Genomic DNA, 14,982 nt, shown 5'->3' on the forward strand with positions numbered 1-14,982 from the left:
AGCACATCCCACATTCCTGAAAAATTCATGGTTCTCACAGGTTACCTGTGGATACTAAAGTCCAGGGCTATGAAGCTAGTGGGACTTCTTCCAGAAGGGGGCCACAAAACATCAGCACACCAGCTGGTGAAGAGCCCCCAGCTTAACCTCACTTCCCTTGAGGTTTGTGAAGGGCTGAGGGGGTCTGAGGGGGATGCTTCTGATATTGCGGTGATGCTGGGGAGAGAGACCATTTTGTTCAGCTCATCAGGGTTCTCATCTCTTGAATTTTTACTAATATTTGCAGAACTGGGGATTGAACCTAGGGCCTTCCACAATGCTAGGTAGGCACTAAGCATATGCCCAGCTTTTATTTTATTTTGAAATAGGGTCTTACTAAGTGGACCAGGATGCCCTTGAACTTGTAATTATCCTGCTTCAGTCTCCTCAGCAGGTAGAATTCCAGGCATGATTGGGTGGGGAGTGGCAATACAGATTCTTTGGCGTGTACAAGAAAGGTTTGCAAGGCAGACTCTGGAAGAGACCTAAGGACAGAATCTCATTTTACAAGCTGGACACAGAGGCTACATGGGGAGCGGAACCTGAATCGAAGCAAGGCAGGGAGAAGCCAAGCAGTACACTCAGCTTCAGTGCCCCTGTCACACACAACACACAGACACAGAAGCTGGCCCTGATTTGTTGTTTAATGCTGCGCAGGCATCGGTCCCTCATTTCTGCTGCTCCCGAGCCCACTGGTCTGGAGTCAAAGTTTTCTGCTCAAAGGCATGGATGTGCGGGAGCTCTTCTGCTAGGGACGCATTCACCAGCCTGGAGTTGAGAAACAGCAGGCTGACGCCTGGGTGGCGTGGGTGGCCATGACACACGCTCCAGGGGTCATGGGCCATGTTGCTGGGTAGGGGTTAGATAAATGGGAATGGGGGAGTGGCTAGGGTTGTGGTCCTGGAACTGGGGCCGCGCTCAACGAACAGTTTCTGCACTTACCGGTGTCTATGAAGCAGTGGCTTCCCTTCGAACTTAGCCGACACCACCAGGACTCGGAAGCTGGTCGCGCAACGGCCAGGAGTCGTGTCCTCCACCTCCTACCGGGCAGAAGGATGGGGTTCATGTCCAACCCACTCCCAGGCTTCCTTTTCTCTCTCGGGGAGGGTTCAGACGACCTAACTCACCACGTGCTCCGCCTCCAGGTCCCGCTGCAGCTTCTCCCGGAGGTAGTCTGCGCTGAGTTCCATCGCGGCAGCCGGGCGGGGACAGAAACCCACCTAGGACCTGCCTCGGTGCCTTCCGCCCTTAGTGGAGCCACTTCCGGTAAGACATCTACTTCCGCCCTCACTAGGGCGTCCTTAAGCGCAGCACTTCCGCCCTCAGACTCGGGTGAAATGCCAACAGTCAAGGGTTTTCGAGCTTACCATCTGTTAGCCAATCAGAGTCTGCGGGACGACCGACCCTCCCCGAGCGCACGCTCATTGGTTGGCTCTAGCAGTCTGCAAAGTGGTCTGGGTTTTGCAGCCCGGTGTTGGCACCAAGCTTCAGCTCGGAGACGGTGCACGAACCCATACTGTTGGCGGGCTCAAAGGTGCCTCGCTGTCGCCGAAACAAGCATGTTGCAGTCCTAGCTACCCAGCCCTCCCCGTGGTTCGCGGTTACAGAACTCACCCCCAGCTTCGGCCCCTGACCTACAACGTCCCGATGGGTCCTACGGGGAGCGAAGCGAGGCCGGAGCGTTTCTTCGGCGTCTACCTGCTCTACTGCCTGAACCCTCGGCATCGAGGCCGCGTCTACGTGGGGTTCACGGTCAACCCCGCTCGTCGGGTCCTGCAGCACAACGGCGGTCGCAAAAAAGGCGGGGCCTGGAGGACCAGCGGGAGAGGGCCCTGGTAGGGCGGCGGGTCCCAGGACTGGCTTCTGGGAGGAAGACCCGGCTGGGCAGAGGCAGGATAATAGGGGCGGGGCAGGCCTGTGGTGGCGGGCAGGCCCAGTAACTGGGTGGGGCTACCCCGAAGGGCGGGGCCGGGAGACCGAGCCCGGTGCATCTGGGGGTCAAGGGCTAAGTGGTCTAGCGACTGGGGACATGGTGAGCAAGTTCTGAAACAGAACAGATCCTAGAGAGAGAGAGAAAGAGAGAGAAGACCCAAGGACTGTTAAGTCCTTGCGACTGGCTGAGGGGCCTGAGGTTGGCAGGTGTGAGGGCATGTACCTGCAGGAAGGGAGGGGAGCCTCGTCTCTAGGCTTGAAGCTCGTGTGGGGATGACCCTTGGTGGGACTGGAAGCGTACAATGGTTAGGGATTCGGCATCACGTGGGGTGTGTGTGGGTTGGGGGCTCACAGACCGCGCCCTTGTTTTCCTCCCCAGGGAGATGGTGCTTATCGTGCACGGCTTCCCATCTGCGGTGGCCGCCCTTCGGGTAAGAAAGACAGTTGGGTGGTGGACAGATGAGTGAGCTCGCAATGTCACTATGCGACTGCAGTCTCGGCCGCCCCAACGCTCTTGTCTTTCCCGCCCGCAGTTCGAGTGGGCCTGGCAGCACCCGCAAGCCTCGCGTCGCCTGTCACACGTGGGGCCGCGCTTGCGAGGTGAGGCAACCTTCGCCTTCCACCTTCGAGTGCTTGCGCACATGCTGCGCGCGCCACCCTGGGCGCGTCTACCGCTCACACTGCGCTGGTTGCGCCAGGACTTCCGCCAGGATCTCTGCCCTCCCCCTCCACCACATGTGCCGCTGGCCTTCGGTCCGCCGCCTCCCCGGGCCCAGCTTCCGAAGCGCTGCGCTGGGCCTGTTGTAGACAGGGAGCTTGAAAAGGACCCGGGCGCACAATCCTGTTGCACTCTCTGCTCCCGCACCCTTGAGGTGAGATCTGCGCCAAGTAGGGGCAGGACTGGGGTTCAGAAGATTTGAGGTCAAGACATTTGTTGAACAGACACGCAACTGATGCGTTGATTGGCAGCTTTGCCACCCAAAGTATGTGCATGGTTCCTGGACCCCTCACTACTAATCTAGGGCCCTGGTCATTTCCCTTTGAGTGGAAGGTGCAGTTCTAGACCTTCAGAGTTGACCATATGCCACCAACTCAGTGAGGCCTTTCCTCTCCATCTAAAATTATAGCTTTTTCTGAGCTGGACGCAGTGGTGCACACCTGTAATCCCAGCAGCTCTGCAGGCTGAGGCAGGAGGATTGCAAGTTAAAACTAGTCTCAGCAATTTGGCAAGACTCTGTCTTAAAATAAAAAGGGCTAGGGGGCTGGGGTTGTGGCTCAGTGGTAGAGTGCTTACCTTTCATGCATGAAGCCCTGGGTTCGATCCTCAGCACCACATAAAAGTAAATAAATAAAAATAAAGATTAAAAAAAGGCTAGGAATGTGGCTCAGTATTAAACGCCTCTGGGTTCAATCTCCGGTATCAAAACCAGAAACAAACAAAAAAAGCTCTTAAGTCCCCCCCCTTTATTTATTTGTTATGGTATGGTGGATTAAACCCAATACATCCCCAGCCCTTTCTGGTTTTTTTTTTTTTTTTTTTTTTTTTTTTTTTTTAATTGTGGGAGACAGTCTCCCAAAGTTGTCTAGACAGGCTAAGTACATGTGATCGGTCCCCCTACCTCAGCCTCCTAGTTACTTGGATTACAGGTGTTGGCCACCTTGTAGGGCCCACTTTTGCCCTTAATTCTTATTATTGTCTCACATGCTATATTTTATTATTTCCTAATCAGCTTCCCCACTCTTCACACTAAACTCCAGGAGGGCAACTCTTATTCACTCACTTAGCACAGAGTAGGTGATCAATCAATACTTAACAAATTAACAGATGGAGGCCTGGCTTCTGATCTCTCAATAATAAATAGCTTATTTCCAGTCTTCCTTTCCTTCCTTTACTACCTCTGACAGGATGAAGACAGTCCCCTGTGTTGCCCTCACCCTGGCTGTCCCCTAAAGACCCATGTGATCTGCCTGGCAGAGGAGTTTCTTCAGGAAGAGCCAGGGCAGCTTCTGCCCCTAGAGGGCCAATGTCCTAGGTGAGTGCTGTCCTCTTTCCCAGCCTGGCCTAGCTCTGGGGAGAGGGTGCCCAGTGGTCCAGTCCAGGCTGGGGCAGATGATTCCTTGGCCACCCAGGGCCAGGGCTGCCGGGGGCTTGAGAAGCCTGACTCTGTATCATCTCCTACCAACTTCACCCTTGGCAGCTGTGAGAACTCACTGCTTTGGGGAGACCTGATTCGGCTGTGCCGGATGGGCACTGAGGAGGAAGAGGATGGCTCAGAATTAGAAGAGGTGAGAGGTGATTCTGGCCCCCACTCGCTTCATCCACCTCCATCTCCTGGGCTGCCTTTGACCAAGCTCTTATCTCCACAGGAACACTGGACAGACATGCTGGACACTTGATCCTCAGCTTCCCCAACTCTGATCCTATGATTTTTCTGTCCCCCAGTGGCCACCAACCATACTGGACAATTTTTATTTGAACACAATAAAATATTTTGAGTTAAGGGTAACTTCTGATGTCTGTGGGGAAGTCTGGGTGAGGGGAATAGAAATGGGAGGAGAGCCCATTGGCCCAACCATGTGTCTAGTGTCTCTCCTGCTTGGAGACTTTGCCTGGCTTGGCACAGAGAACATACAGCACACATTCACATCCACGACTCCGAGCCTCCTGACCTCCAGTGTCCAGGTAGACTGAATTTTTTTTTTCCTCAACATATAATTCTTTATTTTGTATAAACAGCACAGTATAAACATCCCCACTAACACATAAACCTATATATAAAACATAGACTATCTCTAATATATTTTTTCCTTTATATGGTAGCATACTAGTGTATGCAAGAGAAAGTATTGTTGGTGAGGCAAGAAGGAAACTGAAACTAGTGAGCCAGGCATTAACATTAAAAACCAGGCAGACATGAATTTTAATTAGAAAAGCAGTATCAAAATAGTTTCTATGATATGGGGATGTACATGCTTCAGTCTACATTCCCGATATCTAACTTTTCTCAGTCATGGTTCTTTGCCTTTGGAGTGGTACTATACGGGTACAGAGAATGCCTACCTAATACCAGATTTTCACCATGAAAAATCATAATAGAAATGACGAAGCTTCAATATGTCAAAATGCATTCTACTGTCATGTATAACTAATTAGAACAATTTAAGAAATAAAACAGGGGCTGGGGATGTGGCTCAAGCGGTAGCGCGCTCGCCTGGCATGTGTGCGGCCCAGGTTCGATCCTCAGCACCACATACCAACAAAGATGTTGTGTCCACCAACTAAAAAATAAATATTAAAAATTCAAAAAAAAAAAAAAGAAATAAAACAAAAAAAGTAAAAATAAAGCAAAAAATTTGAAAAAACAAAGCTTAAAAAAAAAGAGTATGCTGGATTTCAAAAGATAATAATTTTTAAGAAATCTTAACATAAATACTCCAAACAATAGGCTTTAGAACATCCTGTGTTTAGGAGTAAACATTCACTTGAGCCATTTGTCAAATTCTATGTAGTAATTTGTTTCTCAAGGATCCTTTTATCTCAGGAAAGTCCATAGTCATCTGATTTCTTCTTTACCTAATGATCTGTTGTCAGCCTACTTTTAACAATAGAAGGAAAAACTGGTATATATTTTAAATCAACTGGTTCTCCTTAAGTCTTATAATTCCTATTCTATTTCAACATCATGGTGAACATTTTCAACATGGCCGTGTACTTACAGAAGCAATCTCTCAGTTATGAAAAATAAAACAGTAGTCACAGGGCTTATGAAATGAAAAGTTCTTTCTCAAACTCTTTCTTATTAAAAAAATTAAATTAACTTTAAATGTACCAGACCAAGCACAGGTATTTTCCAAAAACCAAAATGAAGCCAAATCACAAAATTCTGATTTTTTTTTTTTTTGCGGGGCGGAGGTGGGGGTCATCTCTGGTAGCCTTAGTACAAGCACTGGTCTTTGGCTGCTCTGATACTTCTTCCTCCTTTTCTGGCAACCTTCCAAGAGACCCCAAAGGTACAGTGCTTTCTCAATTCTGTGTCGAGGAGACTTGTGAAATTACAGGGATTTGAACAGAGAAGTTACTTTCAAAACCGTGTTCTTCAAGATCATGCTGAGCAAGCGTCTCTTCTTGCTCTTGGTTTAAGTAGTGTGGTACTAGGAAATCACTTTATGCTTTAGGCAATGCATCTTTAGTGAGTAAGCCCTGGATTTTAATGCAAACAGTAAGAGAAAGGCTGAGGAGGAGGTGGGGAGCTCCCTTACATGGATCTCTGTGGCTCTCTAGTCTAATCTCTTCATGTCCATCTGTCCCTGGAGCCCCCTTCAAGCTCCATCAGCCATGAGCCATGTTCCTGAGGTCCCACAGGAGCCATGAAGCAGGGGCTCCCTCCAGGACTAGTAGGCTCTGGCATCCTTGTCTTTCCTATCTCATGCTGCCTCAAAAACAGCCCTCCCTGCTCTGCTCCGCCCCAGTCCTTTGGCCCTGCCCACCCAGTATTCTAGACTTGCCCTGTTGTTAGAGCCTGCAGTTCTGGAATGCCTGTGGCTGCTCTGGTCTGAGCCTGTGGTGTCTTGAGACTGGCCTGGAGCCGGAAGAAAGGTGAGTGGCCCTGCACCCCATCTTTTCTCTCCCCTTTCCTCCCTTGACTTGGTCAATTAGAAAAAGCTGACTGTTGCCCACTGCGAAGGGAAGGAGGTTAGGACCAGATTACAGCTGAAAAAACACCCAGCCCGGGGGACCCTTTCTCCTCACTTCACTTTGTTTGCTATATGGTAAACCCACAGCTTGAGTTTCAGATAGGTCTTAGCAAGAGGTCCCTCATCCCAGACCTCACCCTTTCCTTTCTGGAGGACAGCCAGTTCCAGCTTCATGCTAACAGGGTAACACAGACTTCCCCCTGCCTGAAACCTCACCCTGAATTCTGGGAGGACAGCCAGTCCCAGCATTTACTCCTCATTTTGAAACTAGAAAACCTTCAGCTCAGAGAGCAGCTCTGTGATCCCCACATAGCACCAACACAGAGCCACTGCATGCCCAGGAAGCCACAAGGCCAGGAGACTGAGAGATCAAGTAAGTCCAGATTGGGGTTGACTGGGCCAGACCACCTTTGCCCTGCCCAGGTGCTGACTCCAACATCTTCCAAGTGCTGGCCAGTTCTTAGTGCTTGATTAGGCACCTCTTTTATCACTCGACAGAAACCTCTGCCTCCCTGTTCTTTTCACCTCAAGAGGGGAACTCCAGCCTGGACAGTCTCCCTGCCCTCATCTGCGGAGTCATTGAATTTTACTCATTTTCATAAAAGACTGGCCCTGAGGCAAGTTCTGTTACCCGATTACCTGGGTTGGTTCTGGAAGCAAGATGGAGCTTAGGTGGGCAAGTGGGATCCCAGGTCAATTGGCCTGGGGTGTTTTTGAATATGAAAGGCCCAAGGAGCTCAAAAAAGGGGAATAGTATGAAGAGGAGCCCATTAGATTTAGGCAGGATGTACTAAGAGAAAAAAGCCTACGGGTAAGAAGTTAGAATGGCAGGCCACAATAGTATTTCGAAATGCAAGCTGGAATGCTTCCAAACTCAAGTATCAGGATTTCAGCCCTAGAATTGCTTACATTGTTCTGGGCTGTGGCTGGGCACTGGGGTCATGGAAAGTTCTGCAGGTAAGCAGAAGGTGTAGCATGACCTGTGAACCACTGTATTGGAGTTAGACCTCATTTCCAGTCCCAACTGCCACTTACTGGCTTAGTGAGATTGGGCAAATCACTGGACCTCCTGAAGCTTCAGTATCTCAAAGCAACCATTCAGCAAATGCTGTTTTGTGAAGGGATTCAGAGAAGCAGAGCAGGCGCTGGCCTCTGACTCAGCAGCATGGAGCTGGTCCAGGACACCTCCCGCCCTCCACTGGTCAAGGTGAAGGGGGTCCCACTCATCAAGTACTTTGCAGAGATGGTGGAGCCACTTCAGAGCTTCCAGGCCTGGCCCGATGACCTGCTCATCAGCACCTACCCCAAGTCTGGTAAGTGAGGAGGGCCACCCTGCTCCCCCACTGGGGCTGCAACCCTGACCTTGGTCAGCAGGACCAGGCCCTCCACCCCCAGGGTTTTCTTCCCTCTTACAGGTACCACATGGGTAAGCGAGATAGTGGACATGATCTACCAGAGTGGTGACCTAGAGAAGTGTCATCGGGCCCCCATCTTTGTACGGGTGCCCTTCCTTGAGTTCAAAGCCCCAGGGGTTCCCTCAGGTGAGTAGCAGGGTGTTGGGGCAGGTGGTATTAGGAAGACTGGGCTCCAGCTCACCACAAGTTCCCCTGCCCACACCTTAGGTCTGGAAACTTTGAAAGATACACCTGCCCCTCGGCTCCTCAAGACACACTTGCCTGTGGGCCTGATTCCCCAGAGTCTGCTGGATCAGAAGGTCAAGGTGAGTGGCAGTGGAGGCCACTAGGCCATTCCAGCTTTGTTCCTGTTCTGCAGGGAAAGTCTCTTCAAGCGTTGTCTCTGCACAAGTGGGAAGGCCACCTGCTCTCACTGTGGCAGGGCCAAGACGAGGAGGAGAGTGAGACCCTTCAGTGCAGACCCGAGGGCAGGGGAGCCTGGTGCTCAGAGGCTCAGAGGGGCTGGAGGGTCCCCTGCCTGCCTCGTTCTCCATCTGGGTGTGTGGTGGAATCCCAGGGGTGAGATAGGATGAAGTATGGCTCCAGGGACCAGCCAGGAGTCTCCCATCAAAACTTGAGTTCAGATCCCAGCTGCTGTAGCCATCCCTGAGGTCTCCAGCAAGTCGGCCTCAAGGCCTCAGCTTGTTTCCTTGTCAAGCTGATAGGGGACCCCCTACAGGGGTGCTGTGAGGGGGACAAGCACCAGGAGGGAGGCAGTCCTGGGGTGTGTGTGTGGGGGGGTGGTGTAGCTGGCAGTGGGTGTCGTCTGTCCCTGCAGGTGATCTATGTTGCCCGCAATGCAAAGGACGTGGCTGTCTCCTATTACAACTTCTACAAAATGGCCAAGGTGCACCCTGACCCTGGCACCTGGGACAGCTTCCTGGAGAAATTCATGGACGGACAAGGTGGGCCCCCAACCTGGAGGAAGGAGAGGGCTGGAGTTTAGGAAGCCCACCTAAAACTTATAACAGGGCTGGAGTTGTGGCTCAGTGGTAGAGTACTTGCCTAGCACATGTGAGGCACTGGATTTGATTCTTAGCACCACATAAAAAATAAATAAAATAAAGGTCTTGTGTCCATCTACAACTAAAAATATTAAAAAAAGCTCAGACCAACTGGGTGGCATCCCCTTTCCCAGTGTCCTATGGGTCATGGTACCAGCACGTGCAGGAGTGGTGGGAGCTGAGCCGCACCCACCCGGTGCTCTACCTCTTCTATGAAGACCTGAAGGAGGTGAGATTCTCCCCGCTACCACTCCATCTATGTCCCACCCAGGGGGAAGGAACCTCAGGGGACCTGACAAGGCCCAGGACCCTCCCCTTTGGCTGGCCCACCCAGCCCAGGATTGCCCACACTGCCTTTCTGGCCTGGAACCACAGAGCCAGCCCAGCTCAGCCCTCTCTCCTAGTGCTTGGATCAGATGAGCTCTTTGTTGTTTTCATGTCTCCCTGTCCAGGGCTGCGCCACACCTGGGGCCACAGTTCTAAAAGACTGTCCCTGCCCTCTCTCCTAAGGCACCAAGCAGGGCTCACTCCAGGACCCTAATGCAGAGAACTAGTCTTTTTGCTCCAGGGAAAGAGGCCCAGGGTGAAGAGTTAGGGCTGGGAGGTTTCCAAGTGGAAGGGCCAGCTCCCCCCTTGTGACACCAGAGAGGGGACTTCCCTTGTGTTTACACCATAAGTAATCCAAACCCCCTCTGAAGAACCTGTATCTTGCTTCAGAACCCCAAAAGGGAGATTAGAAAGATCCTGGAGTTTCTGGGGCGCTCCCTGTCAGAGGAGATGGTGGATCACATTGTCCAGCACACATCCTTCAAGGAGATGAAGAAGAATCCCATGGCTAACTACAGCACCATACCAACTGAGATAATGGACCACAGTATTTCTGCCTTCATGAGGAAAGGTATGTGTCTGGAGAAGGGAGTGTGGAAGCAGCCTCCATTTGGGGTCACCTGTGTGAGTGTGACTCAGGCCTCCTTCTTTCTTTCCCCAGGCGTGACAGGGGACTGGAAATCCATCTTCACTGTGGCCCAGAATGAACGCTTTGATGCCCACTATGCTGAGAAGATGGCAGGTTGCAAGCTCAACTTCTGCTGGCAGCTTTGAGTGGTGTCATGGGGAGCCCCTGCAGGGGGAGCGTGGGCATAAGCCTGACCCATGACCTCAAGAATAAAATATGATGTGTCCAACAAGAGGCTCTGTTGGAAGCAGGAGGACACCTGACACTAACCAAATACCACTGGGGCCAAGTAGGGCCCTGCCCCTGGCACCCTCAGCATCCACATGCCCTGTCTGGGCAGGGAAAGGAGGTCTACAGAAGGAAGGCCCAGAGACATGGATAAGGGGGAAGAATATTTATTTGATCATAGAAAATCCTGTTGCTTTCTCCCATGAGGCTAGCAACAGCAGACCTCCCATCTGCCAGCCAGCTTCACTTATTTTTGTACTGGGGATTGAACTCAGGAGTGCTCTACCACTGAGCTATACCCTCAGCCCTTTTATTTTGAAACATGTTCTTGCTAAGTTGCTAAGGCTGGATCTAAACTTGCAATCCTCCTGCCTTAGCTTTGTGAGTGGCTGGGCTTACTAGCATGTGCCATCATGCCTGGTAGCTTCACATTTTCTTGGGTTCCTTGCAAGTCACCATGAACCTCTGGACCACATTAAGGAAAGGGAAGAGGGCCATCATCCTCCTGGTCTGGAGCACTAGAGCAGCAGGAACCCCCAAGCTCCCAGCCTCTCCTGTCCTCGTCTTCTACTCTGGAGTCAAGAGGTCTGTATTGCTCTAGAGCTGGTCCTCAGTAATGAAGGGGGCTTAGGACAGGGAACAAAGAGCAGGAAGAAGAGGGGAGACTCATTTCCCACAGGGTCAGGCTAGAAAGGGCAAGGGGTCTGATTCCATTCAGGATCCCTGTGTTAAGAAGATAAAATAACTCAGAGGGCAGCAGGCAGGTGACTTGGAGGTACAGTGGGGAACAGCCTTTAGGCTTGACCCTGGTCACATGTGTTAGGGTGAACAAAAGCTGGGGGTGGGGGAATGGGAGTCAGGAGACAACGAGACATGTGTCCAGCTCTAGCTGTCAAAGTGAGGATGGACAGGAGAGCAGAGCAGCCTGCCCCCTTGGGACTGCTAAGGCGCCCAGGCTGGGCAGGAGGAGATCAGTGGGCAGATGTGGGTTGTTCAAGCTCTGAGACCATGACAGGAGAAAAGGGAAGGACTTGGGAAGATGACCCCATACTCTATATGGTGTCCCTGTGTCATGAACACCCTCTTGGTGGAGGCTGCTGTACCCTCTGAAGGGGGTGTGTTGATCAGGGTGCAGTACAAGTAGGTGGTCTGGGGATGCAGGGCCAGCACTAGCTGTTCCTTTGGGTAAGTCCTTGGAGTCCTTTCTGCCGGGGCAGTGGGATGATGTAGTGGTGGCTCAGGGTGAGTCTCCCAGGGATCAACCCAATCAGTTCATGGTGGGTGAGAGAACTTTTTTCTTTGCCAAGAGCCTGGTTGCCAACTCCCTCGTAGACTCTCTGCCTTCTTCATCAATGCCATCTATATCACACCGGCAAGGGAGCAGGAGGAGAACTCTGAAGGAGCCAGGTGTCCATTGCAGGCCAGGTAGCCGGCAAGAGGAGGAGGAGGAGATCCAGGAGTGGCAAAGTGGTTGCAGGGGCCTGGTGCCTCCAGCACTACCCTGCTGCCACTCTCTGGGGAAGCTCTTGTCCCATTTTGTACACTGGTGAAAAGGTGGCAGCTGAAGCGGGTGTGGTGAGGAGAGCACAGCCTGGGGCTGGGCGTGGCCACCCACTTGCTGGTGACGTGGCTGTAGCTGACTACCTCCACCAGGATCTACTGCTCAGCCCCATGCACGGCCTTGACCCACACCTTGTCTCCAGGTTTGTCTACATAGTCCTCTGAGCCTGAAGTGGCCCCTTAGAGGGGTGGGGGCTTGTGAGCGGAGGGATTGTTAGGCAGGCCCTGAACACCAGCCTTTTCCTTCCTCATTTGTCACTAGATTTCACAATCCACACAAACAGGTCATGGCTATTCAACATAAGGAAGACCAAACTGGCAATGAGACAACAATGAGAGCCTGAAGAAACCTGCCAACCCTGGCAAGACTGGCAGAATGGGCAGGGAAATGGCATTTAATAGGTTCTGGAAAGCTGCACTTGGGTGAGAGCCAGCTATGTGGCTTGCTTTGAGACACAGGGTGGGCTTGGCCAAACCTTCCAGGTTTCCACCACAGCAAGAGGCTGAGCTGGCATTGGAAGGAGGAGGAAGGCTACAGGCCAGGGCCATAGAAGGAGAGTGAGAGAAATGGGAGGTGCCAGAATCCCTGTGCCTTAGAGAAGAACTAGAAAAACCCTTCCTGAGGCCACGTTGGAAACCCTGTGCAGTGACCACCAGGTGTGTCACAGGCTCCCTGGGGGGATGCTGACAGTTGTCCTCAGGAGCCCCCACTTTGGCTGCTCAGGAAATGCCCATCTCCTCCCACTCACCAATTCACCTCTCTTTCAACAGAGACTTGATCTCAGCATCTTATCCAGGGTTTTGTGGAGGAGGCTGAGGGAAAGGAAGGCAGAAAACAGATTGAGGTGGGGCACAGTATAGGCATCCTTTTCTGCTTATGCCAGGAGGCTGGGATTGTTTGTTTTTGTTTTTGGAATCAGGGATTGAACCCAGGGGTGCTAAACCACTGAGCCACATTCTCATTTTGAGACAGGGTCTTAGTGATTGCTTAGGGCTTAATAAAAGTTGCTGAGGCTGGCCTCAAAATTGCAATCCTCTTGACTCAGCCTCCTGAGTTGCCTGGCATCTGTCAATATGGCAGGTGCCACTGTGCCTGGCCAGGCTGGGTTCTTCAGACCAACCCTACTGCTGCAAACTAGAGACCCTGAGAACATCTGTGGGCCACATAAGCATGGCCACACAGATCACTCAAGCATGGTCACACAGAATGCACAAAAGGGATCTGGAAACCTATCGCCTAATGACCTCAGCCACTTCAACATGCTAGTGCAACACACTACGCATGCATGGCAGTGCTAGTGTAAACAAACCTGCCACGGCCAGTGGTGTAAAAGTAGAGCATGTGCAGTTGTGAGTACATCAATACTCGATGAATAGTGAGCAACTGTGCTACTATTTAGATATTTACTACGCTTCACTTTTGATCATTAGAGTGTAGCCTTTTTACCTTATAAAAAATATACTGAAAAGCAATTTGCCTTGTGACACCAGGAGCAGCCCCACCACAACCCACCTTTACTACATCTTTTGTGTCCATCAAGAGGCAACATAGAGCTGGGCACAGTGACACATGCCTATAATCCCAGCGACTTGGGAGGCAAAGGTATGAGGAGCGTAAGCTCAAAAGCCAGCCTCAGCAACTTAGTGAGGTCCTAAACAATTTAACGAGACCCTGTCTCAAATAAGAAATAAAAAGGGCTGGAGATAGGGCTTAATGGTAAAGCATCCCTGGGTTAAATCCCGATAATAGTAATAGTAATAATAATAATAATAATAGAAGAGGTAACATGGAGTGTGACTTATAGCATCTAGGTTTGTGTAAGTTCTCTGTAATGTTCTCACAATTACAAGACTGTTTTGTGATACACATCTAAGAAGATTTAGTGACCCACGACTCTACATTTAGTCTTTTCTTGAAGGTTCTGGGGACCAAAAAACAGGACTAGTGGATAGGACTGCAGACCTGAAGGATAAAAATAAGAATGGGAACTTCTGTAAAAACAAACGAACAATCTTAGAACCAAAGGAACAGACTGGCCTGGTTTAAGGATGAGCAAAGTGAGACACAAGCAGGAGACAGGCTCCCAGAAGGGCAGATCCTGGATCACTGGCTAATTGTCCACTGCATTGTGCTGCTGCTTCTGGGGGTCCTGCCTGGGCCTGGCCTCTGGGAGAGAAGGACCTGGCAGGAATAGGTCCTGTGAAGAGGGGTCTTGGGAGTCGGTTTTGCTGCCCAACTTAGGAGTGACCCCCTGAGCTGGGACAACACAGGGCTCTTTGGGATGGGTGTCTGGGCCACAGCAGGGCTTGGTTCATAACGTACAGGAATGACCAAAGCCCCCATTCCTTTCCCTTTCCTTATTATCTACCTGGATAGGTAATGCCAGGGAAGATGTACAAATCTCCTTGTCTACCCATTTGGTCTCACCCTCTCTGCAAGCCATGTGACTGTAGGCAAGTCACGTCTCCTCTATGTCTCCTCTATACAATAGGGAGGGCTCCCCTCACCATTTGGTGAATGCAGTAGTTGGTGCTAGGGGGATGCAGGCTGAGCCTCTTAAAGGAGTGATGCTCCTTTTTTCCATTTCTCCTGCACTGTGGGGACCATCGGCTCTTCCGGAGTTCTCATTAGTAGACTCACCCACTAGTTCTCCTGCTGGTTCAGGGGAACAAAAGAGGTCAGAAAATGATCCCTGGGACCAGAAGGGTAAAGCTGTAACCATCAAGACTCCCAGCTTCACCAGCCCATTCTATAGGATGGAAACAAGAGAGGGCAGTAGCGGTGAAGATAATTCAGGGACTGAGAAACTGGTCTTTAAAATGAGAGAGAACCAGGTGTGTTGGGGTATGCATGTAATCCCAGAGGCTCGGGAAGTGGAGGCAGGATGACCATAAGTTCAAAGCCAGCCTCAGCAACTTAGCAAGGCCCATCTCAAACTAAAAAATTAAATAGGCTAGGGATGGGGCTCAGTGGTTAAGTTCCCTGGGTTCAATCTCTAGTACCAAATAATACATAAATAAATAAAATACAGAGGAGAGCTAGGTATGGAGGGGAACATCTGCATTCCCAGCTATTAGGAGGCTGAGAGGGGAGGATTGTTAAACCATGAAACAA

At 51.0% G+C, this 14,982-nt stretch overlaps 3 protein-coding genes across 7 annotated transcripts; 2 read left to right on the forward strand and 1 right to left on the reverse strand.

Annotated features, from left to right (window-relative positions):
• Window positions 1-665: 665 nt before the first annotated feature.
• Window positions 666-1,377, reverse strand: Bola2b (bolA family member 2B). Of its 2 annotated transcripts, none has more exons than XM_005323817.5 (3): window positions 1,167-1,377; window positions 982-1,079; window positions 666-807 (listed from the first exon to the last, which is right to left on the reverse strand). In XM_005323817.5, the coding sequence occupies exons 1-3, from the start codon at window positions 1,227-1,229 to the stop codon at window positions 708-710; spliced, it is 261 nt and encodes an 86-aa protein (XP_005323874.1). In that variant the 5' UTR covers window positions 1,230-1,377; the 3' UTR covers window positions 666-707. The 2 variants fall into 2 exon arrangements, with proteins under 2 accessions (XP_005323874.1, XP_077880236.1); XM_078024110.1 differs by having other exon boundaries at window positions 666-835; window positions 1,167-1,306.
• A 309-nt stretch (window positions 1,378-1,686) lies between these two features.
• On the forward strand, window positions 1,687-4,478 carry Slx1a (structure-specific endonuclease subunit SLX1A). Of its 2 annotated transcripts, XM_005323815.5 has the most exons (6): window positions 1,687-1,874; window positions 2,351-2,402; window positions 2,505-2,843; window positions 3,877-4,004; window positions 4,170-4,257; window positions 4,339-4,478. In XM_005323815.5, exons 1-6 carry the CDS (start codon window positions 1,687-1,689, stop codon window positions 4,366-4,368), a joined length of 825 nt encoding a protein of 274 aa, XP_005323872.1. In that variant the 3' UTR covers window positions 4,369-4,478. The 2 variants fall into 2 exon arrangements, with proteins under 2 accessions (XP_005323872.1, XP_021581165.1); XM_021725490.3 differs by lacking the exon at window positions 2,505-2,843.
• A 1,944-nt stretch (window positions 4,479-6,422) lies between these two features.
• Window positions 6,423-10,311, forward strand: LOC101969382 (sulfotransferase 1A1). 3 transcript variants are annotated; one of them, XM_005323813.5, is made up of 10 exons: window positions 6,423-6,568; window positions 6,938-7,039; window positions 7,165-7,283; window positions 7,788-7,979; window positions 8,082-8,207; window positions 8,289-8,386; window positions 8,899-9,025; window positions 9,259-9,353; window positions 9,842-10,022; window positions 10,113-10,311. In XM_005323813.5, the coding sequence occupies exons 4-10, from the start codon at window positions 7,832-7,834 to the stop codon at window positions 10,223-10,225; spliced, it is 888 nt and encodes a 295-aa protein (XP_005323870.1). In that variant the 5' UTR covers window positions 6,423-6,568; window positions 6,938-7,039; window positions 7,165-7,283; window positions 7,788-7,831; the 3' UTR covers window positions 10,226-10,311. The 3 variants fall into 3 exon arrangements, with proteins under 3 accessions (XP_005323870.1, XP_013213340.1, XP_005323871.1); XM_013357886.4 differs by lacking the exon at window positions 6,938-7,039 and having other exon boundaries at window positions 6,434-6,568; XM_005323814.5 differs by lacking the exons at window positions 6,938-7,039; window positions 7,165-7,283 and having other exon boundaries at window positions 6,439-6,568.
• The last annotated feature ends 4,671 nt before the right edge of the window (window positions 10,312-14,982 follow it).

This window comes from Ictidomys tridecemlineatus, chromosome 10 (genome assembly GCF_052094955.1).
Source record: "Ictidomys tridecemlineatus isolate mIctTri1 chromosome 10, mIctTri1.hap1, whole genome shotgun sequence".
NCBI lineage: Eukaryota > Metazoa > Chordata > Mammalia > Rodentia > Sciuridae > Ictidomys > Ictidomys tridecemlineatus.

Coding starts and splice junctions, on each gene's coding strand:
- Bola2b (XM_005323817.5), bottom strand. CDS start 1,229: ATGGAACTCAGCGCAGACTACCTCCGGGAGAAGCTGCAGCGGGACCTG. Junction 1,080..1,166: donor ACCTGGAGGCGGAGCACGTG/GTGAGTTAGGTC, acceptor TCTGCCCGGTAG/GAGGTGGAGGACACGACTCC. Junction 808..981: donor CCACTGCTTCATAGACACCG/GTAAGTGCAGAA, acceptor TCTCAACTCCAG/GCTGGTGAATGCGTCCCTAG.
- Slx1a (XM_005323815.5), top strand. CDS start 1,687: ATGGGTCCTACGGGGAGCGAAGCGAGGCCGGAGCGTTTCTTCGGCGTC. Junction 1,875..2,350: donor ACCAGCGGGAGAGGGCCCTG/GTAGGGCGGCGG, acceptor TTTCCTCCCCAG/GGAGATGGTGCTTATCGTGC. Junction 4,258..4,338: donor ATGGCTCAGAATTAGAAGAG/GTGAGAGGTGAT, acceptor TTATCTCCACAG/GAACACTGGACAGACATGCT.
- LOC101969382 (XM_005323813.5), top strand. CDS start 7,832: ATGGAGCTGGTCCAGGACACCTCCCGCCCTCCACTGGTCAAGGTGAAG. Junction 7,980..8,081: donor CAGCACCTACCCCAAGTCTG/GTAAGTGAGGAG, acceptor TCCCTCTTACAG/GTACCACATGGGTAAGCGAG. Junction 9,354..9,841: donor TCTATGAAGACCTGAAGGAG/GTGAGATTCTCC, acceptor ATCTTGCTTCAG/AACCCCAAAAGGGAGATTAG.